Consider the following 27,237-nt stretch of genomic DNA (forward strand, 5'->3'; position numbering starts at 1 on the left):
CTGCGTTCATGACCTTTGAGTGGATGAGCCACTGTCTTCCAAGTTGCCACTAGGCGTGCTATGTCAGAATCTAGTGCTATGCAACGATGCTCAGTCGCCAAAAGAATACCAAAGGGTAAATATGTTGTATTAACATGAATCCTAATGACAATTATAAGCACATCGTAGATACACAGAACAGTCTCTATTGTCTGAACATAGATACAAAATAAGTTATACTTGCTTTGTTTTCTATCACAGTAGGAGTGCAGCAGACAGCTACTGTGTCAGTGGCCATGGACCAAGCCAGGAGGAAGATGGAGGGCACTGAGCACAAGGAGAATTTTTGCCAACGACACCAGTGTCTCTGGAACACTGTAGAGAACAAGGTTCCAGTCCTCTCAAGATGGCCTTCTGTGAATTAGCATGGAGTCCTGCTTTGTAAAAGCCTGTGGCTGAATTCGAGCTGGGATGTTTTAGGTTACTAAATGGGAGGCTGAGCAGGAATAGGCACAGACAACATCTAGCAGGCCAGCCCACTCTCCTCATGGCTTGGTTGTACTTCTGTGATGTTGTGAACATGAGGAGCAGGCCAGAAGGCACAGTTTCCTTCTACAAGGTAACAGATGGCCAGATTGATGGCCCACCCAAGGCTGGTGAGCCTCCCTCCCTTGCCTGGATGCTCTGGAAGGCTGTGTGAGAGGTTCTGTGTTCAGACTGTCCTGTGCTTTGTCACCAGGTAGCAATACTGGGATCTTTCATCCATGACAGAACGGGGACAAATAGAAGGGTCTCAAATTCTGGATTTGAACCTTCTCTCCCTGTGAGTTCCAGTTTGGGGAGGTACCCCAAACTACTGAGTCCTGCAATGACAGGAAGGAAGCACACTTGCCTAGGACATTCATGAAGGTCACAGGGACTAAAACATATAAAGTGCCTCGCCCTGCTCCTGCCACACAGGAATGGCTTGGTATGTATAAAGAAACTGAGCATCCAGAGATGCTAGGCTGGGGCGGGGAGCGGGGTGGGCAATAAACCCATGAGCTGCACATGCCCTGTTCATGAACACCATAGGGCAGCTTCCTTGTGCTTTCCTATCAAATTGTTCTTTCTCTCTTCTTCTTCTTCCTAGGTAAGCGCTCTACCACTGAGCTAAATCCCCAGCCCCACTCTTTCTCTCTTCTGATTTGGGAGTCTTTGACACAAAGCGGCAGGCAGTATTTAAGGTCCAAGTTTACTGAGGAAGACAGAGAGTCTTAGGTTTAGAGAACCACAGAGAACATAGGCCAGTGTCTTTTCAAGTGTGGGTGCAGTGCCCTATGGAGGTTTCTCAGTTTGAACATCCCCACTTAGCTTCTCCTTTCCCTCCCAGCTCCCAGCCCCTGAGTAAATTTCTACTTAGGAAGCCACAGAGGAAAAATAAAAGCATAGAAAATAAAGCGAATTGTCTATTCCACAAAAAGCCTTTCCCATCTGCTCAGGGCCTAGATGTGAAGGCACTGGGGAGAGGGTGGGTGGGCCATCTGTGTTAATTGCCTCATGTCTTTGGGGGAATGGGAGGGAGATGGAGAGAAAGTTTGGACACAGGCCTATATCCTAAGACAGAGGAGGTAAAGCGCCCTTCCTCCAACCCTGGGGACTTGGAGAGGTACTCAAACAAAGACAAACCCTTCTCATTTATAGTGTGACTGTCAAGTCGTGTGTGTGTGTGTGTGTGTGTGTGTGTGTGTGTGTGTGTGTGTGTGTGGTCATCACGTCTATCCTCTCTTTTGACACTGTCTGTCTGAAGCTGCCTGGCTCTCTCACTCCGCTACTTTCCTCTTAGATGGAGGGAGGAGATGGGCAGGCAGCTCACTGGGCAGCTCATGCCCCTCTAGCTTGACTTTGATAAGGTGGTTGGCCAGGGCAAACTCCTCATCATCCAACATGCCATCCTTGTCAATGTCGGCTAGCTTCCAGATCTTCCCCAGGACGCTGTTGGGCAACTTGGAGCGCACCATCTCCTTTTTGGCATTGGCGCCCGTAATCTTGCCATCCACCGGGGATAAGGTGTAGAAGATTTCATCATACATAGGCTTGTCCCGGGCCACCACCCACTCGGCATCATCAATGCCCTCCCCAGCTCCCTCTCCATAGCCATGCCCAAAGGGCCCTTGGAGGGTTCCCTCAAATGCTCCGCCCTTCACCATCTGAACAGGCCGCTGGGTCTCTTCCTGGCGTACCAGCACCATGAGCTGGGCAATGTCATGGGCCAGCATGTCATCAACCACTTCTAGCAGCTTGCTCTTCAGTGGTTGGAATTTGCTGAAGTCCTGGGCCTGCAGCTGATCCTGGGAAGAGAAAGAAAAGGGAATCCAGTGGAAGGAGATGTTCATATCAGGGAAGGTATCTCCTATTAAAGATAGAATCCTTGCCCAATTATCTTTCTAATGAAAGTAGTTAGGCCAATGGGCTGCACCAGGGGAGGGGAGCAAGGACTGGATGGGCTAAGGATAGGTCTTTTATGAAGGAGCAGAACAAGAGCTGGGGACAGGGAACAAAGTCAACTAGGGTTGGTTTGTGTCACAGACTGTTCCTAGGGAGTTCAGAGGTTAACCTAAGCACTTAAAGGTGCATTATCCTAGAGATGGTGGAGACGTTGAACATCTAGCCTTTACTAGGGCTTCACTATGTAAGGGCTTCAGTGTCATCAAACACACCTGTGCCCTAGGGGACAACTGGCTGTTTCTGTCCAGTTTGGCTATGGCATTTGCTGTGAGTGATTGTGTCTAATGCCACCTCCTTGCCTTATGACTCTGGCTTCTCCCAGGAGCTCTGTCAGCCCCTTCATTCTCTGGCAGTCAGCTAACAAGATGTTTTCTTACAGCCATAGGGTCCCTGACCCTCATTACCTGCATCCTCTTCAGGTTGGGGAAGTCCCCAGGGGAGATCTGGTGTTCTCGCTCAATCCGGCCATAGATCTCAGCCAGGTTGTTCACCAGCTCTTTCTTTTTGGTGTCCTTCCCAAACACTGAGGGCATCTCCTTTTTTAGGGAGCTGATGATATAGGCATGGACCTGACAAAGAAGGACAGAGGACAACCTCAGCAGAAGCCTGAACTGGCCCTTCAAGTCCCTCCTCCTGACCCTGCTTCTGAAGCATTTCTTTCATCTAGCACATTACCGGGCTAGCCTGGTGAGACTATCGAGAGGGAAGGTCACGGTGGAGGGGGTGAGAACATTGCTGTTGTAGACACAGACAATGGCAGTTTCTGAATACTAAGGTATCTGGTAAAGTGACAAGGGCTTTCAGACTCTGTTTCTCTTCATCTTCCCCCAGCCCATTCAGTTTATAAATGTAGAAAACAGCACTGAGAAACTACAAAAGCACGGACCTCCTGGGGATCACCGAGGGAGCCATGGAGCCAAGCTCCAAACTGGCCATCTGATCCAGAGCCAGCAGCCATAACCACCCACACTCTCCTATCTAAGGGACCTCAGTTCTCACAACTGATTTCTCCTTTAGAACCTGTCTACATTGCATTTACTTGTGGCAGGGTTACCTTGGCCAGCCGGGCTCTCTTGATGAGATCATTGAGCTTTCGAAGAGCAGCATTACGGGGTAGACTCTGAATGTCTTTGAACAAGTCTTGCTCTTCAGCTTCAAAGAGCTTCCTGTTGTCAGGAATGAGGAGAGGGTGGGACCAGAAGGAGCCAATGTAGACCCGGATCACCTCTGGTGTGTTCACAATCTTCCCCAGGGACCACATGAGGGCCCCATACACCCGCATCAGCTGCTGGGTCTCAATCTGGTCAGCCTTGTTCAACACCACTCGCATCTTGTCCTCGTGGTTCTTGAGGGCCTTGATGACTTCTGAGAACTCATCAGAGATGTCAAGCTTGTGGGCGTCAAAGAGCAGGATGATTCGGTCCACCCGCTCAGCAAACCATTCGAGGACAGCAGCAAAATCATACCCTGTGGTGGATTGACAGTCAGTGGGTGGAGCTTTAGGGCATGGAAGTATAATGAAGGGGCCAATGTAAGATAACACAGTCTTGAAAATTGCCTTTGTGTCCAGATTCTGGTTCCTCCCATTGGACCGTTTGAGCAAATTACTGTGTGTGTGTGTGTGTGTGTGTGTGTGTGTGTGTGTGTGTGTGTGTGTGTGTGTGTTTGCAGTCCTAGGAATCAAAGGGCCTCATGCATGCTATCCAACTGTTCTTCCACTGAGTTACATGCCCAGACCTTCTTGGCCATCTATAAAATGGTCACTAGAAAGTATTTGGCTAGTAGGATGATGGAGACACTCAGGAAATGCTGGACTCTGTTACAGCATCACTACTCTCATAAAGACTGGCCACTATCTATATATCTTATTGAAGTTAGGGGACAGGGATCATGATGGGAACAGAATTCTGGACATTATTTTCATGCTGATATTTTGAAATTGGGTCTTACTGTCTTGCAGTAGCCCACACTGGCCTTGAACTTTCTCTATAGGCAAGTTTAGCCTTGAACTTGAGATCCTCCTGCCTTTACCCTCCAAAGCGCTGAGGTTCCAGGTGTGCATTATCATGACCCATTTGGATACCTGTTATGAATTTGAACAAAGACCCAGAAATTCTTCACAAGGTACAGGCAACAAACCAGAAGATGCAGGTTACTGATACATGTTCAGACCATGCCCATCTCTGGTCGGGAAGAAGTCTGAGTTCTCGGTACAGACTCAAGTGACTTATTCTCCTATAGTTCACAAGATCGCTTCCTTCCTCAACTGCTGCAGCCCCACCCAAATTCCCAACTCCTATCCTGTATGGGAGTCCTTCCTGAGGATGTGACTGGACCTCTGGCACCTGGTTACCAGCATTGAGCTACTTCAAATCCAGCTGGTTCCAGGAAATCTAGAACTCCTGCTCCGCTCAATGCCAAGCAACTGTGGGTCTGGGAGAGGGAGACAGTTTGGTTATGCAGTGGTCTCCAAAGGACTCCTATTGGGGGCTTGGTGTCAGCTGGTAGGCTTTTGGGAAATGAATGGATCATGAGGGCTCTGAAATAACCACTGGATTAACTCCTTCGTGGATTCATAATACCAAGGGCATTACTGGGAGATAGGTGGAAACCGGCAGACAGGGGTTATGTGGAGGAAGGGTTCACGGAGGTGGGTGAGTGGTGGGCAACCTTGGAAAAACAGACTTTTATTCCAAGCTCGTCTTTTTCTCCATTCTGGCCCTTAAAAGGTTAGCAACACTGCTCTGCCATGTTCCAATAACTTGCTTGATGTTCTGTTCTTACCAAAGCCCAGAAACAGTGAAGCCAAGAGGCCATGAACCATGAAACAGACCTGACCATCCCTCCTTTTAAGTTATTAGCCTTAGATGCTTGTTACAGTGATGAAAAGCCAACCACAGAGGGAGAGGCTACCCCTGGAACTCACCTAATAGACAACGATGGCTGCCCAGGAAGCCCCAGGGGTCCACCTGTCTCAGCTTCCTCAGCGCCAGCATTGTAAGGGGACACATGTGCTTCTAAGTCCAGCTTTTATTATATGGACTGTGGGGCTTAAACTCAGGTCTTCATGTTTGCATGACAAACGCATTACAAACTGAGCTGGGTCTTCCTAACGGTGTTTACCCATTACCCTCCTAATTTAAGGAACTCTCCCCATAGCCTCAGCCTGAGCAAGCCTGCCTTATGCTTCTCCATCTCTCCTGCACCCAGGGCACGGGGGGGAGGGGGGGGCGCTCCATCAGCATATGCTGCTCACGATTGACATATAATCTTGTTCTGTCTTTTACATCTAGGAAACACTGAACAGGTCACCTCTGGACCTTTAGTCTTCCAGTCTCTAAATCCAGACCCACAAGTGCTTTGGCCCCAGGGTTGCGATGATCAAATCTAAGAGGAGTGGCTGACACCACTTACTTATGACCTTGGTCAAATGCCCAGTCCCTTCATAAAGAACTTCTTGGTGTGTTCCCACAGGACGGAGCTTGCTTGGCGTGTCTGTGTCCCTCTCTGTAGGCTCACTGGCCTGGGTAGGCTCCCTGTGGTTTCTGCTTAGTTTATTAATTTGATATGCTGGGCAATAGAATCCCCTTGCTAATCCTTGGTCTCTGCTTCTGGGATGGATGACCTTTGAACTTCCTTTCTTGGTTTACAGTTCCCGGCTTCCAGGCCCAGAGGTGTGAGGACAGGGGGTGCAGTAATGTGGAAGTGAGACACAAGGGGAGAGGAATGCTGAAGGCCGCTGCCACTGGGGCCTTAGGTTTGCCTACAGGAAGCCTGCTGGGGTCTGCGGACAAACAAACCTTTCCTATGAGCAATGAGGCCTCCCATCAATCCTCCTACTTTTGCAAACTCTGCAAACTCTGGTAAGCTGCTATCAAATGACAAGTGGTGAGGAGCCTCCTCTGAGGTGTGTGGCTGTGAAGACAGTGAGTGAATCTGAAGCCCTGACTCTGCAAGCTCCCCGGAGCCTCACCCTCCAGGGCTCCTGGCTACTCCAGGGTGTGTGACCTTGAGGATGAATTGTTAAATTGCTTCCATAGCCTGGACTTATGTGCATGCCCAGAAATAAAGGCGCGGGAAAGGCAAACACTGGATACAGTCAGGAGAGGAGCACAGGGGTACCCTTCCCATTTGTTTTCTGAATGGCCTCCTGCAAGTCTGACCGTCTTTGACTTGGCTGTAAAACTGTGAATTGTTACAACTGGCTGGATGCAGAGCTCATGATGTAGCCAGGGAAAGCATACCTGACCACAGGAGGAGAGAGAGCTCAGTCTGAATGGAGACTGCAAACCATGTACAGCGTGCCCAAGGTGACCGTCAGATGGCGATTTCCCTTTATCTCAGGAAGGGCTCTGAGACTCTGGGTAACTATGCCTGAATACATGCAACAGCTTACGGTCTCTGAATTGTAGATCAGGGGGTGGAGGACAGACTACAGAAGTGGACCTTCCTGGATTCTCTCTGGAATGACTGCTGGCACCCAGGGATCCAGTGGATAGGCTCCGGGCCAGCGTCTGGGAAGCCTGTGGGGATGTGCGGTCCCCGCCCTCAGGCTCCAGGGGCCGGGAAGAAAGCATTTCTAATTAATGCCAGGCAGGAGGAAATCAATGAGACAAACTCAATAAGGCAGGGCCACTCCTTAATCGCCCAGCACTCCCCTCGCTGTCTGACGTACAGTGTGTCATTCTTTGCATTTTCAGTTTCAAAACTGACCTCAGTGGATGCTTGCAGCTCCCCATCACCCAGGGTGAACAGGATGCTTGTGGTGGCCATGTAGCATATCCCGTGAAAACCCGTTACCCTCTAGAGATGTTTTTAAAGAGAGAGAGGTGCAGAGGCATGCAGTACCAAAAGTGAGGGAAGGGCTCGGCTGACAATGGGGAGCAATGCAGCAGACTCGTCACGGGCTTCCAGACGGCCCCAGTAAGGCAACAAGACGTTTGGAGGGTGTCAGGGTTCAGCTGCTCTTTGACAGCACATGAATGCCCACACGTACATGGGTTTACCAGCTGGTCTTCTGAGGAACCCCAGGAGCCCTTAAATGCTCAGGGGTAAGCTATAAGGAATAACACACACCCTCAGAGTCTCAAGAGGGAACTTGGAGTTGAGAAGCTTGTCCCCCATTCCTCCCTGGTCTTCCCAACAGGTTACGGTAACATGCCAAAAGCCAAGGACTGGGGCTCAGGAGCCCAGGGCTCCCATTCCAATCGTGTCACCCGCCCTGAGCCTGCTGAGCGCTTGGACCAGGAGTTTCCGTCTGTGTACAGGGGTACACGTTCTCATCCCAGACTGAGGTGACTTTCCCAGAGTGGGGCTGTGCAGGGATTCAGTCTGAGGCCCGGTCGGGAAATGTGGCTTCCAGGTGAAAAGGTATGAAGCCTTCCGGATCCTTCTGAGCTCCCCCATTACTGCATCCTTGCTCCTTTCCAGTAATGAGCCAGGGCCAGCCACATCCTGCCCTTTCCAGGAACAGCTTTCTGCCTGCCTTTCCTGCTTACTCCAGAGCCTTTTCTTCCAGACCTGAGTGCCAGCCCCCAAATGTCATACACTCGGTTTCTCTATAGACATACACCCCTGCCCCCACCACTCCCCGAGCCTGGACAGAAGGCTACCTGGAAGCAAGGACCACACTTTGTTTGGCATTGGCCTGGAGCAGAAGGCCCACCCCTATAATGCCTAAGGTCCTTCCTAGGAGCCTCAAGGAGCAGCTTCCTTTTCAGGATGGCCAGGGGTTGGGCAGTCTAGATCAAGGTCTTTGTGCTGACTTGACTCCAATCCTTGTGCTAAGCCACAAGCCCTGAGCCGGCAGTGGTGTGGTGAGGGGACTAATTTCAGGCTCTGCTAATCTTTTCCTTCAGCTATAGCCCTCATGCAAGGCTCGGTCAGCAAGAATATGTGAGGAGGCCTGGCCCATCTGGGCTTGAGGAAGGTAGGAAGTACCAAATCTACTGTGGCCAACCCCAGGGGTGAAGGACGTCTTGGCAGTCAACTTTAGATCTGTGTAGTATATACTTGTGTCGTGTGTGGGTGTCAGGAGGTGTATAGCATGCATGTGGGGGAATGGAGGGGATGGGCATATGTGTTAAGTATGTGTGGGTAATGGGGCCTGGAGTGGTAGGAACTGAGATTCTGGCTTTTTGGCAACCATGAAGAAGAATGGGAGAGATTGTATATCCAGGCACTGTTCCTGATTCAAGTCCCATCACCACCATCACCACTACCACTACCACCACCATCACTACCATCACCACCATCGCTATCACCACCACCACCACCTGCATCACTGGGATATCTGATGTCCTCCCTGATTCTGGTCTTCTCAGGGTGCTATAGTCAGCACTGTTGCAGGCTGGTGGCTGCCCCACCCAGTTCCTGTTTGTCTCAAAGGCTGCTTTTGCCAGCAGCATCATCAGTCGGGGACTCAGGACCACAGAGAACACCTGGCATAGTCATCGTTTTGCTTGGAGACGAGAAGAGCCTGATGTTTTATCAGTTTTCAGAGGGAGGGTATGGAAACAGCCAGGAACACCAGTGCCCTGTGTGTGCAGAGTGGCCACTGAGGTTTGAGGACGGGCGGGAGAGAATGCAGAGGAATGGAGCAGGGTGGGAACGGAGGAAGACAGGGGTCCCTGGAGACAGGGCTGCTTTATGTATCTGCACAGGCACAAACACAAGGGTGGCAAATCACATAGTCTACCCTGGACTCCTGTAACACGAAGCTCTGGATAGCAGCTAAGGAGGGAAGAAGGGAGCCCATTGTGAGCCAGTCCCTGAACTAAACAGGAAGGCCCTAATATGCATTTCCCTGTGACTTCTGGGGCTTTGTCTGTCCACAACTCTGAACTGCTAGTGTGGCGCTCCTGGACCCTTACAGGCTGTCATCTCCAGACTTCCTGGCCAGCCATGCTGTGCTGGTCTCGCAGGTGCATGGGATGTACTCTCCCCTCCCCACAGCCTGAGGTCTGACCTCTCCCAGGGTTCCCAAGCAAGCTGCAGACTACCCTGTGAGCCTGTAAATCCCTTTAGGCCTAGATTCAGACCCAGGGTGAGTGTAGACAGATTGCTTCTCATTCCATCAGAGCCCATAGTTATAGGCCAAGGGACTGGGCTTCCCGGACCCCGTGACAAGTCACCAATTACAGGAACTGGGAATCTGTGAGGAGGAACCTGGGAGCCTGGGAGATGCCCTCCCGACTCAAATGCTTCCTTCTTCCCAGGTTTTACCTCCCAGGACGGAGGGAGTTTTTGCTCAGACATTTCATGATACTCTACTTCCAACACGGTTTTAAAATGGCAGCTCTAGGAGGGTCTGCCTAGGGATCACCTAGAGAAGGCTATTTTCCAGAGGGCCTTGCCAGCAGTCTCTCCAACTGTTTGTGCTCACACACACCCACTGTATGACCCCAAAGATCTGAGCAGAGGAAGCAGGGCAGCTCAAAGAGGGATGAGAGAGAGAAGCCCAGAGCCTTCCCGGAGCCAAAGGCCTGCACTGCTCACCCTCAAGGGTCTAGATTCATGGATCGTATAGACAGTTACTCCATGTCTGAGGACAAGGATGTGTGGGAGTGAGTGGGTGTTGACTTGTACAGGCCACACCCTTGCAGAAAGGCTTCATGAACCGTGCTGTGATGATAAGATAGATGGATTAGACCTCTGTCAGTTAGAAGTCAGGGAGCACACCGGGCAAGGCACATGCCGCAAGGAGGCACGTGTAACCTGAGGTCAACTCAGGAGAGAGCCCTGGCTACTTCCCAGAGAAAATAGCCAGTCCAAGGCTGACCCTTCCCGGAGGCTGGCTTCTGAGTGCTGATTTGGCCCCAGTCCAGGCTGCCAGCATGAGCTTTGGGGAAAGAGTGTCCCGACTAATTTTGTTGCTAAAGACACAAAGCAATGTGTGGAAAGGATAGGGCAGCTGGACACTGGGGCACGGACCCATAAACCTAACCAAGTACTTAAGAGGTAGAGGCAGGAAGATCAGGGATTCAAGGCCAGCCCCCGCTACATAAGACTCTGTCTCAAAACTCCGAAATCCAAAGCTGAAAGGACAACGGGCTACTTAGAGAGACACAGCAGCTATGGCGGGAGAAGCCAGGAGTGGGAGGCTGGAGCTAACGGCCGCCAGGAATGTTACTTACCTCGGCTGATCCTCTGTTTCTCACCAGAGAGGATCCCCGGTGTGTCGATGACACTGATACTTTCTAGAACAGCGTTGGGCAGCTGCGCACACACAAACCTGCACAGATGGTGAGAAGAAAGCTGCGGTAAGCCACTGAGGCACCTCATTGGCTCAGCCTCAGGGGTTTAATCACTGGACTTTCTCATGGGCTGCAGGGTCCCAGGCCCCTAAGATGTGGGCCTGTTAGGTATGATAGCTGACCCCGGGAGTCAGTCAAAGTTTTCTTGTCACTTGCTACATCCTGTTTTGGAGAGTTTTGTATCCAGGGTGCTTGGTCAAATGTTGGCTGGCCAATAGGGCTACTCTACAGTGACAGCCCATCCCCCCATGTCTGTCCAAAGCCTTGGCTTAATGCTTGTGGCCCCAGGTTATTAATGGTCCTTGGCCAGCCTGGGAGCTTCGCTGAGCTTGGCTGGCTCTGATGGTCAGTGAGAACTCTACCTCCGGTGCACACTGTTTTCAAATCCCGAGGTCTGCATATAGTTAGGGTATAGGAACCCCGCTCTGACTTGGTGCTTGGTGGACATCCCAGTGTATATCCTGCATGTGCTGTTATCTGCAAGCCCACACGAGACCAATCTGCAGTGTACCTGGAGATCTGTTCTTTGAGGAATCTCCAACGTGATCCTGAGGCAACCCGGACACATACCCTGAACCCCTGGTGTCAAGATCCCCACGAAACAGCAATTTTTATCCTTGCCCCTGGTGAAGGCAAAGATGCTATCCGTGTGTGGCGATAAAAAACCAGGGTGCAGAGGGGCCAGCACCTCAAAGTCAGAGAAAGTTTGTCAGAACCCAGGCAGAAAGATGGCTTTGAGGGAGGACTTCCTGGGGGAGGCAGCATTGAGGCTGGTCTTGAGGGATGGGCCACACTTCCTTCCCAGGAGTGTGTTATCTGGGCATCTAAAGGCCCAGCTCAGCCAGACAGTGCCCTAGGATGGCTGTCTAGCCCTACTCAGGAGGAACAGGGATGCGTACTGATAACATGTGAAACAGATTCTCCTTGGCACAGGGAAGGTGACCAGGAATCTATGGCTAGACCAAGACAGATGAGTGGTCACCACTGGCAGGCCCCAGGTGGCCCTACCAGTCACTGTCTTAGTGTGAGTGCACAGTACCTCCCCCCACCCCCACCCCAGAGAGCTAGTTATAGAGCCTGACACTGAGATGGTTTTTTTTTCATCCTTCTCTGCTTGTGTTCTTTCACTTTCCTCTTCCTGGAATGCTCTCTGTTCACCCACCCAGGGTCATTCCATGTCAAATGCTAGCTTTTCCACATAGCCCCTCAGGACTCCTCTGCCTGATTGGGAGGCATCTTCTAGTAGGTGCTGGTGGACTCAGTCCTTCTCTTGCTGGACTTAGCCAAGCTGCTGCCTCCAAGGCCTAGAGTCTCCTGCAATAAAACACGCACTCCACCCTCTGGCACTGGCACTGTGCCTTAAGACAGATACCCTGCTTTCTTGTCTCCAATCTTTCTTCACCAGAGCAGCACTGTACAGGACCCTGTGGCCACAAGCCCTGAAGCAGGACCTCACCTGTGTCTGCTTCTCCAGGCTAAACACCTCAATCACCAGAAGCACAGATTGGAAGAGAGAAGGCAAGGCACGGCCTCCCGTGTGTGTCCTCCCCCTCCCCCTAACAACAGTCTCACATATCTGCTCGTTATAAATTGCTTTCAGAACCTTTTAATCTATGTTCTTCTATGGTTTAAGAAAGAAATCAGTACAGTGAGACAGACAACGAAACGGTGTCTTCTCTCATCCTTCTCCCCCTCAGTTCCTAATGTGAAATTGAGGCAAGAACAGTTACCCGCTCTCTATACACATTTCCTCTCTCCGGTTCCTTTATACATTTGCAGGAAGAGAACAGGGCCTGGAGTTTTTGCAATTTGCATTTTGCCATCTCATGGATGAAGAAAGCAATACTGAAGAAGTTTGTGCATTGTTATACAGACTTCACACACACACACACACACACACACACACACACACACACACACACACATACACCCACACTCACACACACACACATACACACACATACATACACACATACATATACACACACATACACACACATACACACACAAACACACACACATACATATATGCACATACACGCATACACACATACACACACATACATACACATACATACACACACATACACACACATACACACACATACATACACACACACACACACACACACACACACACACACACACTTCCTTGGTTTCAAAAAGGGTTAGTGGAACCTGGTGGGCTTGGTTAATGACACAAAGGCACTCCTCTGTCAGGAATGTGCTGGCTCCTATGTTAATTACACAAATCTGCTATCGTAACTGACCATATGCCATTACATTCAGATACTATTATCATCACATGCAGTTATCCTGAAGGGAGGCTAACCACTAGCCTTGCCCTCCATCTCTTTTGATGACTGACTCTGTGTACCCCCAGTTCTTCTCCTCCCTCACTTAGAAGTCAGCTCCTCTTTGACTCAGAAGAATGAGGCTACTTAGCTGACTCACAGACACTCATTATTGCAAACTGAGGCATTCAAAATGGAGTGCATCATGTCTCCCACCCCGGATGCCTCAGTCACACCTCCTGACTCATTCTTTTACATCATCTTCCCTCAACGCACAACTATTTTGTGTTTAATATCCAATGTGCCTCTCTTCGCCTTTCCCTGGATCTGGCCTTCCTCACTCAGCTCCAGGTAGTAGGGACTCCAAGTCTCAAGGACGCCGACCCAGTGCACCACCGTACTGACCATCTCGATTCAGTTTTGCTGATTCAACCTTCTTTTCTAGGAAGCCAGCCACGCCCACCTCCTGAGGGTCCCTCCCCAGTGATTTTTCTTGTCCCCCTGGCTCTGTTTTGGAATCATGTCCCAACGCTTGGCATTCCATACTATTTACCAGGCCACCTGTCCCTTCTTGTCTCAGAGTATTATGGGTTGCAAACCACTAATAGGAAAGTTTACAGAACAAAAGACACTGGAAATGTCTCTGGATAATAAGCTTCAATTTCTAAAGATGAATATGGCACCAGTAGATACCCATTTCTCTCACTGAATAATTAGGAAATCAGTTTAAAGATTATTTTTTAAAAAGTTTAAGTATGTGTTGATATGTGTGTCTATGTTGGGGTATGTACACATGAGTACAATGCCTATGAAAGGCAGAAGGCAGTGCTGGATCCCCTACAGTAAGCAGCCAGAGGGTGGTGCTATAAAGAGAATTTAGATCCTCTGCTCTTAACTGCTGAGCCATCTCTCCAGCCCAGGAATCAAATTTAAAAACAAAAAAGTGAAAAATCCACACAGTAACTAACCATCCCTCCACAATCTAATGTTTCTGTTAGTTACTATGCCCTAGACATGAAGTGCCTTCTGTTCAGTATTCCTCAAAGATATTATTACCATCCTATATTAGACCCAAGCAAAGCGAGACACAGAGAAGGGTGGTCACTTGTCCAAAAGCCACAGTTCAACCTGGGATCTGTGTCCAGGATCGTCTGAAGCTAAACCCCAGAGTCTATTTTCATTTGAAGTATCTCCAGTGAGAAAAACAGAAGCTTGAAATTGAATGCAAGGTGCATGTAAGTTGGATTAATCATATTAACAGCTATATCCAGGGGATGTGTCCACATCCAGTTGAGTACAGTTTAATATGAAGGCCAGATTAGCTTGTCCAGCACTCACCAGAGCAGCACTTCTCAATTTGTGGGTCACAACCCCTTTGGGGGTTGAACCACCCTTTCACAGGTGTAGCCTAAGAACATCTAACAGCAGACAAATATTTGCATTACAATGTCTAACAATAGCAAAATTTAGTTATGAAATAGTAACAAAATATTTTTATGGTTGGGGGTCACCACACCATGAGGAAGTGTATTAAAGGGTCACAGCATCAGGAAGGTTGAGAACCACTGCTCTGGGCTTTCTCCACTCAAAGTCTCACGATTACCTTGGTATTTTCAGGCCTGAGCTTGCCCTAGGGGAAGGGAGGTGACTTCCCGAGGGCACACAGGAGCTTAAGAGAACTATTGCTCAAACTCAAGGCTTCTTCTTTAAGACCAGTATTCTCTCCAAGTAGAACACTCAGGAACAAGAAGGAACCTTCTGTTGCTTCCTTCTGCTTGGACAAATAATCCCAGGTATGGTGTCAGCAAATGTTGGGAACCATGTAACTTCCTTTAATGCTTTTTATCAGGGTAGATCAGGGTAGGGCAGGGTAGGTCCATTAGATCCAGGACTGTCAAATCTTTCCTTGGTCTTTAATCAGGTGGTAGCAGCCCAGCATTTACTGCTGTGAAGTCCCATGCCATGATGGCTGACTCAGTTACACTCAGGTACCAGTCAAGAAGCTGGTATGGAAAAGACACAATGTCTCCCAGGACCACGCCCCTCTCCTTTTACCCCCCTGTGCACCAAAAATAAGCCAAGAGACCACCCAGCAGCGCACCCCCACCCCACCTGACTCACCTGTTCAAGAAGGCATTGCCGAAGGCGTTGAGCTTTCTGAAGGGTTTCTTCGGATCCACCACCAGGGCGTTCCCAGGGATGATCCCCTCCACATCTCCCTGCATCACTGCTATGAAGGAATCAGTGGTTGGCTCAGGCCCAATCCTCATGCCTGGAAAATCCTGTTCCAGCAGGTACCTGCAGGAAGGAGCGGAGACAAGTAGGCATGGTGCTCATACGAGCCCCTGTTTGTCTACTACACAGCTGGTCATGCATGGGTCACGGGAGAAGGGCAGCGCCAGAGCAACCACTGAGCCGAGGAAGTAGAAGTTTAGCTGAACTTCACATACTCAGGTTTCTTGATCCTCTCCCTGCCCTAACTCAGGTTTGGGCCATGAAATAACCCACGGACTGAAGCTGGTTCCTAACTCCAGTATTGCAGACTTCACAAATCAAAGTAACCAGCTGAAATTTCCATACACAGGCACATAATTAGACAATCCCGGGGCTCTTCTGGCTTCCTAGGGATCATTTGTTATACATGCGACCAGTTCTTTAATATAAAAAGTGTCTGTGTGATATAATGAAACAGCAGCATAAAGGATAAACTATGGAAAACGAGTCCTAACTCACCCTAGAGTTTGGTTCCTCTGTCCAGTCTTTGTTCTTTGCGTTCTGTAGCCTTCTAGAAATATTCCATGAATACATGTGCTATAGGCTTTGTGCTTAGGCACACTTGCACACAGGTGACTGGAGGTTTTTCTTACTATACTCGTATTTATTTATTGTGTGTGTTATAGTTTTATTTAGGATATGTGTGTGTGTGTGTGTGTGTGTGTGTGTGTGTGTACTATACATGTTGATGTGCCAGTGCCATCATGCCTATCTGAAAATCAGAGGATATTTTAATAAGTTGCTTTAATAAGAAGCTTTCTTCTTCCACTGTGAGTCCTGGAGATTGTACTCAGTCATCAGGCTTGGTGGCCGGAGTCCTTACCCACTGAGCCATCTCACTATCCCTAAATGAAGTTTTTAAGCAGTTTATACCTTCCCTTCTTGTCATTACTCAATTGATGGAAGCTTCTAGCATAAGATTATATTCAAGACATCTTGTGCTGTACTTGCACAAGACACATTCTCTCTTGCATCCTTAGGCACCGGGCAGTTTGATCACCAACATTTCAGTTCATGGTGAGGTTGTTGGTTTGAGATATTAACTGTGTGTTGTTTTTTAAGTGTTTGGTTTTTTTTATCTCTGTACCTGAAGTGGAGTAAATCAAATTTTATCTTTTATCTTTTATTTTCTATTGCACCTGACACCTGTGTGCACGCGCGTGAACACACACACACACACACACACACACACACACACACACACACATCCTGTCCCCAGCTTTAGTCTTAGTAACCACAGAGGATGTTGTGCAGCCCATGAGTAGGAATTTACATACTCTACAGCGGTTATGCTGATAATAGCCATGATGGATTTTGTTTTATGCTTAACACATTTGAGAGACAGCAAACCAGACTACTTTACCCTTGTTATGCAGAATTCCATGATATGAATTATAACATTTTAAGTGAAATTCCTATTGATATCTGGTGGCAGATTCTATTGTTTAGAAGGGAGAAAAATGGTGGTACAGGAATTGATGCATTATTTCGGCGAAAGAAGGGAAGGAGGGGACAAATGGTTGCCTATTTTTACGGGGTGGTTTTTAACCTGCTCACTTTCTACCTCTGGAAACTGATTCTGCTCATGCATGGCCCCAGGCAGGCCCCTTCCCTGCTCTGAACCTCGTGGTCTGTTTCACTAGGAGACTGGCCAGTGTGATCTTCAGAGTTTCTTCTGTTTCCTGGGCTTCCAGGAATGGACTTCTGAACAGTATCATCTGCAGCCACTTATTTTCATCCCTGGTGACGGCACTCCTGAGGGGGCAGGAGGATGGCGGCTTCTGAAACTCTGACAGTGTCATGGCATGACAGGTACCTCTCTGCTCTTCTTGCCTGGGTAGTGAGCACTCAAGGCCTCCTGCCTCCCCAACTCTGTTACCCCTTGTGAAGGCCAAGAGAAAGGAAGCAAGCTTAGCCAGGGAGCAGTTACTAAGGACAAGGGACAGCAGAGCCCTTTAGGATCTTGGGACAAGTTTGGACTCAGACAGTGGGAGCTGGACTGAGTAACACTGCATGGATCTGCCCTGAGGTAGGACTGGCCAGACGGAGGACAGCCCCAGAGCATCCTCTCTGGCACTACAGCATGCTGCTTGAGAAACACAAACCTACACGTGAGGGCTCAGGAACAATGGGAACCACAGAGGCCTAGCTTCCTTAGTACTGGCTACGTAGTCAAGACCCTTGAGGAGCATCAGCTGATGGATTCAGGGCTCTACTCAGATGGTTCTAACCTGCTTGGTCAAGACCTTAGCAATGCTACTCTTTATAGGGCTCCCACCTGATTCCACTAGAGTGGGTTCCATATTAACCCTGCCGTTTTCTTAAAACAAACAAAACAACAAAAAACCTGCTGATATATAATAGCAAGTCTGAGTGTTACATTTTATTCTGAAAGTCTGGACATGCTGTCTCTTGTTCCCGGTAGTGGTGCTTGAGGCAGGCACTGAGGAAGCTGAAAGCACATGGCTTCCTCAAGTAAGAGGTCTGGAACCCATGCCCCCAGCAGGGAGACATTGGTGCCGCTCTTCCCCCACCTTTGAGTCCTCTGAGAAATCACCTCCTATAAAGCTGACCAAGGTCTAGGCAAGGACCGCACAGCTCTGGGACTAGAGGTCCAGCCTCCCTGGCTCAAGTTTCGGCTCCCTTGCCATCCTTAGCCTCTATAGGGTGGGCAACATCCAAGGAGGCCTGCTGGGTTTCCTCTGGGTCCCGGCAGGCTATCTGTGCCTCCAGGAAGCATGTGGAGCTGTACTCGATTCCATGTTTCCTGAGCTGGGTTGCTATGGACTCCGTTCCCAAGGAGCCCGTGGAGCAGCTGCAGTAGCCTCAACCCCAGAGGAAGCTGTTGATCTGCTTAGAGACTAACTCTACAGCAGCAGTGTGGGGGAACCTTTTATGTCTTGGGTTGCCTTGGGAATCTCCTCAAACCTCTACCCTCCCAGTCCAGCGACTAGGAGGAGCATTAAGGAAGGATTTCTCCCAGTCAGAACATTGTTTTGAGAGCTTGTGCTGGAGCTGGGATCAGAAAAACAAAGCCACACGTAGGACTATGGTTTCTGCTCGCTTGGCAAACTTTTCCCTTGGGAGCTTCCTGAGTGAGACAGGCCCACTGGCTCTCAGACTATGAGGAGTATGCCCTTTAGAAGGCACTTATTGCAAACACCATGGCCTCGGCACCTCCCCCCACCACGTAGGGCATCATCATTGGGCTTACTTCTTTCCTGTGTGCCAAACATTGTTCTAAATGTTCCATGCCCATCTCATCTCATATTCATATCCACTGGGCTAATAGTGTGATGATCTTCCTTGTGGAATGTACCTAGGACAGGGGTTCTCAACCTTCCTATGCTGTGACCCTTTAAGACATGTTACGTACAAACAGGTAGGTGTACGACTCCCTTCATGTTGTGGTGACCTCCCAACCATAAAATTATTTTTGTTGCTGTTCATAACTGTAATTTTGCTACTGTTATGAATCACAATGTAAACATCTGCGTTTTCTGATGGTCTTAGGCGACCCCTGCGAAAGGGTTTCTCAACCCCCAAAGGGGTCCCGATCCACAGGTTGAGAACTGCTGACCTAGGGAGTAACTCCACCTTATAGACTCTTCTGGGAGTTAAATCAGTGACACGTGTACCCGTGTGGAGCATCTTTTCTCATTTTAAAGGGGAAAAGACCAAAGTTACTTTGCCTAAATGTGTACGTAAGTTACAGAGAACCTGGGATCTGAGCCTGGCACTTGGATTTAAGAACCCATGCCTTTCCTCACCATAGCCACAACCTATGCCTCCTCCAGGAAATGCAGCTGCCTCTGGGGACAGGCCAAAAAATGATGCCCCTCGCCCCCCATGTGGAACTAGAAGAGAAAAGTGATATAAGCCCCAAAAGTATATAATTTGGCAAGAAGCTAGTTAGAGCTAGGGCCTGGGGCAAAGGGGAGGCACTGGGATCCACAAATGTGGGAACACATGTCTCCAGAAACTCAACTTCTGGTTGCACACTTCATCTCAGTGACCACAGGTGTGTGCATATACATACCTATGTATATGTGTACGTATATAATGTACATGCATATGCTCTTGCTATCAGACGACAGGAGAAGGTCTTGACCCTGTGGTTCTGAAAAGGACACTGAGAAACAGTAAGGGCAGATTCCCTGTGATAATCTGTGTGCTGATTTGGGACAGTCGATGTTGGCTGCTCAGTCCGATGCAGATCCATAGAGGAGGTGTGGCAGAGTGTGGATGGGGTTGGCTGAACTAAAGGGATGGAAAGAACCGTTCTGAGGCAGCCTCAAAAATGCCCAGAATGAATGAGGCCACAGCAGCAATGAGCTAATGTTCTTTAGAAGGCTTCTCAGATTCCGGCTTTGGAAGACATGCTGTACTCAGCGGATGAACAAAGGGTGACACAGCCCAGCCTAACAGGTCAGCTTCCTGGGGAGTTGTGGAGCCACTGCCTGAGGTGGCTGGGCCAAGGGCTCTAGGCTGGGTCTGCTGACTTCTTGTACTCACGGGACCTAAAACTTGACCACGTTCGAGTCTAGGGAAACCCAGAGACTAAAGAGGCCAACGGTATACCCAGAGGCTACAGTCGGGCCATGCAGGAACTGGACGGGATAAATTCTCAGAGACATTTGGGTATGGGTTGTGGCACCGGGGGCCTCTCAAACAAAGCCACCACTGTATCCAGAAAGGAAAATCTATTGAGGAATCTCATGCACTACTTCTTTAGAGGGTGTGGGACAGATCGCCTCTGTTGCCGGGCGAAAACATTCCCACAGCTGTGTAAAAAGAAGAAAAGTTAATTCAAGCCTGGGTGGGACCAGCTGAGACAGGAACGCATGAAGTGAGGAGGGACAGAACACTCCTTACATTGTGTTTATGTTTCTTCTGTTTTGAACTTCCTCCCACGTAGTCGACCTTACCTGCACCGCGACACGACAGTGTTAATTCAGGTTTTGCAGTGGAGTCAGGTGAATCACGGCACGTTCAAGTTCAGGGTCAAAATTCGAGGTCCCATAACGCTGCAAGGATTTTGGTTGTCTCCCGTCCCTTGCCATCCAATGCAAAATAAATAAAGGCTAAACCATAAAATATGTGTGGGGAAACTCAACACAAATCTGATTTCCACCCTCCACGAGGGTGATTTTTCTTCATATGCTTCTTAACTAGAAATTATTTCATAACATTTTCCTCACTTTTTATGCCCTGCTTAGTTGGCAATTTAAGCATGTGGTCTGCTTTCCTGATGACCTAAGTATGCAGGGTATGGCATAGAGCCCAAGAGTCTCAACTGGGCCTGTCTCCCAAGCACCCATCTCCCCAGCAAGGAGGCCCGGGCTTTGAGCAGCTGCTGGGTTTAACCCCAGACAGGGAAGGCTGAGGACCTGCAAATACTGTTGCTGGGGGCTCTGGGTTAGGTGGCCCAAGTCATCTGAAGAATCTGTTGTTGTCTTGAGTGGGACCACAACTCTACCAACAACGTGGTCCAGAACAAGCTGCTCAAAAGCACAGCAGGGCCAGCAAGATGGCCCAGGGGGTAAAGGTGGCTGTTGCCAACTCCGACAGCCTGAGTTTCATCTCTAGCATGGTAGAAGCCGTCCTCTGACCTCTGCACACAGGACATACACATACACACAGGCGAGCAAGCATGGACACACACAGTAAATAAATACCCAAGTAACTGAACGTTTTTAAAAGAACAGCCTCCGCCTCCCTGGCTGATAAACAGGGAAACACCTGGTTTCTAACTATGACAGCTAAAACCTTAAACGGTTTGAGGTAATACACAAGAGTTTTGAGAAAGCAAGGCCCGTAGCAGACTTTCCCCACAATGACACAAACAATAATTAGAGAAAATGAACCCTTCGGGGTTGACGGCAGGTAGTTGACACATTCCCATTTCGTCTCTAAACCCAGGTCAGATGTGTCCTCTGTGAAGCCTCAACAGATTCATGCCCCACCTCACCCACAAACCCACAGACTCTGCCCTCTCTCCTGTAACAGGATCTCAGTGTTTCCCCTGCAAGCAGTTCAAGCACGTTCGGAAATACAACTGTCCCGTCTTTATGTTAGCCGTCTATATCTTTTGAGTATCTCAGCCATGGGTCCTTCTACTTTAAAATAAGGTCAGGATAAATCTTGCCCCATTACTCTGACTTAGTTTTCGGGAGAGAATAACATATACACGGAGACACAAAGCAGATGGAAAACTGTAGCTAGGTTAAGAAGTCAGCTCTACACCCAAGGAAAACTGGCCATGGTGCCTTGGGCGAGGATGCTCTGCTATGGGGGAGAAGCACTTGTAGCAGAACAGTTTAGAGCTGGGATTGGCTGGCCTTAGCATTCCCTTGCTGGCTCAACCCCATGCAAGCCTGCCCATCTGGGACACTACTTAGTCCAGCACCACGTCCCTCCTCTGCCCTGCTGTAGTATAGTGGGGCAGCATGCCTTCGCCTTCACCAAGCTGTGGTGATACAGGAAGAAGGCTGCCCCCTACCTCCTGAGGGTCATCCTTAGCTAGAAAGAGGGAAGGGATTGATACCCACCGTCCCATTGGTACCTGGAACTAAACGGTGCCAATTGGCTCCGAACTCTGTTCTTACGAAGTGGTTACTAGGATTCATAAATTATGGATAAGGAAACAAGACCAGAGAGAAATAGAGGTGTAACCTCCCTTGTCAGCCCCTTGGCTAAAAACTAGGGGAGCCAGGTTCTATTGACCGAGCCTGGGTTAAGACCTCTGTCCCACAGCCAATGGGAATGGTATGCAAACCTTTCTCCACTGTTTCTCTACTGACTTCTAAATGCCTGGCTTCAAGGTGATTCCTCAACTGGACCTGAGGCAGGCAGATACTCTAGTCTGAAGCTTTTTGCTCCCTTCAGTAACCAATGAGCCTTGGATAAAGGCAACTGAATATATCCAGCTTCACTTTGAACCCAACAGATTAGGACCATAGATAATAAAGGAACAGCATCCACTGACTCCGGATAGCAGAGCCCTGAAGTGGTGGAGGTACTGATGTAGGCAGAGTTAAGTCCACAGAGGAGTGGGTTTCCCTAGGATGGTGAACTCTCTGCCTTTGGTCTCCATGAAAATCATCTTTCATGAGGTAATCACATATTGAAGCCCAGGATAAGGTCTGGGCTCCCAGTCTTGGGACCCCATCCCTAGCCACCCTGGGATAACCGATGGAGCAAACACAGGAAAAACCACCTCAGTCACCTTTGGTGGAGGCTGCAGAGTCCTAGAAGAAATGTGAACAGTTCAAAGAGCCAGCTAATGTGGGCTCACTTTGGAACACCCAGCATCCCAGTGGTCCAAGGCTTACTACAGAAGAGGCCCAAGATCAACCCAGACATTCCGGTAGGGGCTCTGAACCTCAGACCTCTCCCCTTCAGCCCAGGCAAAGACCCAGCAGACCACAGTAGCAGCTGGTACCTGGACTAGCGCCTGCCTACCTCTACTTCCTCTTTCCTGTCTGTCAGAAGACAGAGGAGGCCCAGAAAATAAATAGCAAGAAAGGGTGGCCAGGAGTCCAACAGGTCCAAAGAAGGAGGGGTTTAAAGCTTCAGGCCAGCAAGAGAAAGAGCAGAGGTGGAAGGAGGCCACCAGGGACACCGAGCTACTGTGTGTGCTCCAAAAAGACAGACTGTGTTGGAGGGAGCAACCCACAGACCAATTTATTGTTTATTTTATTACTCTGGGTTTGCTGGGCCTTAAGCCAGGGAAGTTATTTCAGGCAGAGATCATAGCACGTCAATTAGTTATTAGAAGAATGTCCTTTCTGTGTGTTCTTCCCAGGACAAGAAATAGATTTCATGGCAAACACACAGAGCTGAAAGTGGACGGACACTCAGGAGACAAAAAGCCAATGACAAGGGACTCAAGGGGTGAATCCTTCCCAGACTCAGGCCTCAGACAGAGATGAGAAGGCTTCTGAGAGCCAGGCAAGGGTGCACACACTCAGGGGAAGGTGATAGTTGTGCACACTACCGCCTTGGAAGGCAATTCCAGAACGTGACTCAATAGAGAAACTTTTTTTTAAAAGATTAAATAAAGTAACCTTTGACTTTCTTTTCCCCCTGGCTTCTTGTAATCTCTGGAAAAAAAACAAAAAACAAAACAAAAAAAAAAAAAAACAAAAAAAAAACCAAGACCAATCTGTGGAAAAGACGCTATTCAGGGGAAACTTGCAGCAGCAAACAAATCAGGAACCTTCAGAAACACTCAAAAGAAGCAGCTAATTAAGGAACAGACTGCATCTATCTCAAGTGGAATATTATACAGCTGATAAAATGGTGGTTATGTGAGGCATATTCACACTATAACTATAACCGAAAAACTAGCATATGAGATGACATTCGTGGGATGACCTCAACATAGTGTAAGACAGCTCTAAGGACAGAAAAGGTAAACCTATTATCTTAAATGTTTTTTTTCCTGAGTTATAGATTATGGGCGGCTTTGTTTCTTTCTCAAGTTAATTCTTTTCTTCACTTTCTAATAATAAATGAAACTGTTAGATTTAATGAGAAGAGAGAAAAATGTGCAGCTTGGTTTGGGGAAAACCCCTGTATTACAGTCTTCCTTGCCTTGATAGTTGACTCTCTCGACTCTTGCCCTCTCTCTAGAGGGGAAACTGCGTTGGGTGCGTGAGCTAAATTCAGTTATTGTTATGAGCAGGAAGTGCCCCTTGGCCTAGGAGGATAAGAAAAAAGAGGGAGCTGCCTCCCTCAGATAAGGGCTAACGTGAGGTACCTCACTCTGCCAATTCTTTAGATCTAGTAACAGCCTGTGGTGACTCAGGCAAAACCCAGAGGGCATCCCACACAGAGGCACTTAAACCCTTCTGCTGCTCAGGGACCCAGCTCTTAAAACACACTCACCTTTCTTGCCCTCCCATTTTGCAAGATGGCTGCTGGGAACTCCCCAGAACTTAGTCCCTGGAGATGCTCAGGCACAGAAGCTACCAAAGTGCTTCTGCTGGGGGAAGGAGATGTTCCAGCAACTTAATGTCCTCAGGGTCTTGACCAAGGATGACCAGAGAGCCAGGGCAGGCTGTGTGAAGCCAAGAACAGTGTGCAGATTGCCCACACATCCCACGAGGCATAAACCCAGTAGGGTGGAGAGCAGCGATAAAAGGAGCGTGTGTGCACAACTGAGGTATCTCTGAAGCACATTTGGCACCAACTGGCGTTTAAAAAAATTAAGGGCTGACCTTGAATCTAAGATTCTCCTTCTGTATTCCCAGCTAAATGCACTCAACACTAAACTTAGGGTCTACGTGTAATTTCCTAAAGAGAGCTCTACAGTTCTCATTATTTTCTTTTTTTAAGAAAAGCAATTTAGGTTTTTAAAAATAAAGTAAAAAAAAAGATTTATCTCTCATGTTTAAAACATATTAAAGTTGATAAGCCACGACCCCCAGGTCCCCACGTCAGAAACCATTTGGCCTTGCAAAGCTGTGGGTCAAGCTGACCCACCCAAGACTGTCCACTCCACAAAGACAAATGACTTGGAGCTCTGTTCAGATAGGACAGGTTAGCATGGTACACACACAACTCCCAGAAGCTTAGCACTGGAGACATGAGAAACTGGAAATGAGTCACCAGGCTGTCAACTCTGCTGCTGTCCTTACCAAGCAAAGCACATGGCTTTGTACACCACCGACGCCAACCCACAAATATGAGGACCGTTGGTTTCAAACCGTCTGCATGTAGGTAGCCTTGATTCTGGGAGGGTACTGCACCTGTAAGAGTGTGACTCTCAATGCATAGGGCCATAAGCAACCAACCCTTGGAATATGTGTACCCCTCAACCTTTGAAAAAGGCAGCCTGGCCTTACAGATTGCATACACTGAAGATGGAGAGAGGCCTGTTCTTCAGAGACACGGATATTTCTGACTCTCTCTGAATGCTTGCAGCCCCCAATTTCTATCATTCAATGGATAACGTCACAGGCACTTAGCTAACATTTTCACACACACACCTAGGGCTGCATTCATCCCTGAGGCTCTAAAACATCGCTTACCCTCCTGTCAACTCTATCTCATCTGCAAAGTCAAGGGCCGGATGAGGCCTCTCAGCATCTCCTCTACTTCTGTGAGCTTTAATAGGATTATTGAACTATTACGATCAAAGAAGAAAATCTATTAAAAGTATCCTGCTTCTCTTCTCTCAGAACAGACCTAAAAGCGCTGTCAGAGAGAAGGAAGAATGATAAAGAACGAGTGACCCCAGGGTCTCCAGTTCACCCCCCATTCCCAGGCCTGCGACCATGAGAACAACTAACTCAGCTGCAAAGGTAAACCAGACAACAGGGAGGATTCTTAAGTTGAATGCTTCAAAATGACCAGGGCTAAGGACATCATGTAGGACTCAATGGGGTACTTGGCAGCAGGGTCAAGTTTTGAGGCCTCCCACAGGGATTTCTTCAGAACCCTTAATGGAAGACTTTTCACGTAACCCAGAAGGCTCAGCACCCAGATGCGGCTCACCTGATGAAGGTGGTCTTGCCAGTAGAGTATTGGCCCACCAACAGGACCATGGGCTTGTTGTCGAAATCAGCATCCTCCAAGGCCGGCGAGTGGAACTCGTGGAAGCGGTAATACTCTTCCAGAGGCAGCAGCTTGGTCTTGTAGAGTTTCTTGAGCCCCTCGCTCACGGTCTGGAAGACCTCAGGGTCCTTCTTGCGGCGATCATCGTTACCCAGCCAGCTGAACATTGTGGCAGCTGGAAGAAGGCTCCCGGGAGTGGCACCCGCCTAGCTCGAACCACGCCGCCACAGCTGCCTTACCAGAGCTCGGGGCTCAGATACACCATGGCCGGGGCTGCCCCAGCTGCTGGATCCAGTCCAGCCCCAGCTTCATCCACAGCGGGGTTGGGGAAGAGGATGCTGCGGATCGTGTCAGGAGAACTGCAACCTTGGAAATTAAAGACGAACCTGCCGGGAAGCCGAAGCATGAGTTCTGGGTCTCCCCAGTTAGGTGGCTAAAGGATTCTGGAGCCCCGCTGCTGCGGTGTCCAGGCTGCTGGGAGTAGGTGGAGGCGCACACAGCTCCGCATCCGCAGCAGCATCCCGCCGCCCCCGGCGCTCGTTTAAATGCTAGACGTGCAGGAAGTCCCTGAGAACTGGCAAAGCCCGGCCAGCCCCACGGTCAGGGCGACGCGAAGCCAAGCCGGGCGCCGCCATGTCTGTGGGCAGGCACTCTGCGGCCGCGCGGACTCTATCTGCAAAGCGCTGTTGCCAGAGTCCTGTGGGAAAGCGCAGGCATTTCTTTCCCAGCCCTGGGGATTGGACTTGGGAGCAGCGCCCTCTCAAGGGCGGCGACTAAGACAGCCTTGGCCTACTCTAAGGTTTTGAGACTCAGTTCCATTGGTCGCTGAGGTCAGTTCCCCAGGGATACTAGTATTGGGGACAATTGGGGGAAAACTCTACTGTATTTTCCTTGGGGCATGGAAACAAGGTGCCCCTGACAAGTGACATAAACAAAAATAGCAGTAACTAAACTTTTCACTAGGCCTGAGGTGAAGTGAAAAACATAAACCGTTTTTCCCTCTTTCTCACCGCCCTCCCCCCACGCGCCTAATGAAATAGGTAAAACCAGCAACACACACACAGGCAGGTAGTGTTTTGGGGGCAGCGACTTAATTTGCACACAACTGCATACAAAGCTGAGTCTTTTTAGGAGATGCAGCAGGGTGGAATTACAGCAGACAGGAGACATGGAAAAGGGAACCATCTTTTGTTTTTTCGTGGTCAATTTGACAGTGTCACAGGAAACACAAGGCTGTGAGATGTCTCTTCAAGCATGAGCTGAGAGAAGACCGGAAGGCATTTGAGGCCAAGTAAAATTCATAAAGAGAATTCAGAGCGGTGCAAAGAGTTTAGCAGAGCTGCGTTCAAGAAGGTAGATCATGAAAAGGCATAGAAGGATGCACA

General features: G+C 49.0%; 1 protein-coding gene across 1 annotated transcript; it reads right to left on the minus strand.

The window, feature by feature from the left end:
* Positions 1–1,677: 1,677 nt before the first annotated feature.
* Ehd3 (EH-domain containing 3) lies at positions 1,678–26,414 on the minus strand. The gene is made up of 6 exons (NM_138890.3): positions 25,793–26,414; positions 15,137–15,313; positions 10,602–10,699; positions 3,521–3,933; positions 2,871–3,035; positions 1,678–2,309 (listed from the first exon to the last, which is right to left on the minus strand). The coding sequence occupies exons 1-6, from the start codon at positions 26,017–26,019 to the stop codon at positions 1,782–1,784; spliced, it is 1,608 nt and encodes a 535-aa protein (NP_620245.2). The 5' UTR covers positions 26,020–26,414; the 3' UTR covers positions 1,678–1,781.
* Between the last annotated feature and the right edge of the window lie 823 nt (positions 26,415–27,237).

Source organism: Rattus norvegicus, chromosome 6, assembly GCF_036323735.1.
Source record: "Rattus norvegicus strain BN/NHsdMcwi chromosome 6, GRCr8, whole genome shotgun sequence".
NCBI lineage: Eukaryota > Metazoa > Chordata > Mammalia > Rodentia > Muridae > Rattus > Rattus norvegicus.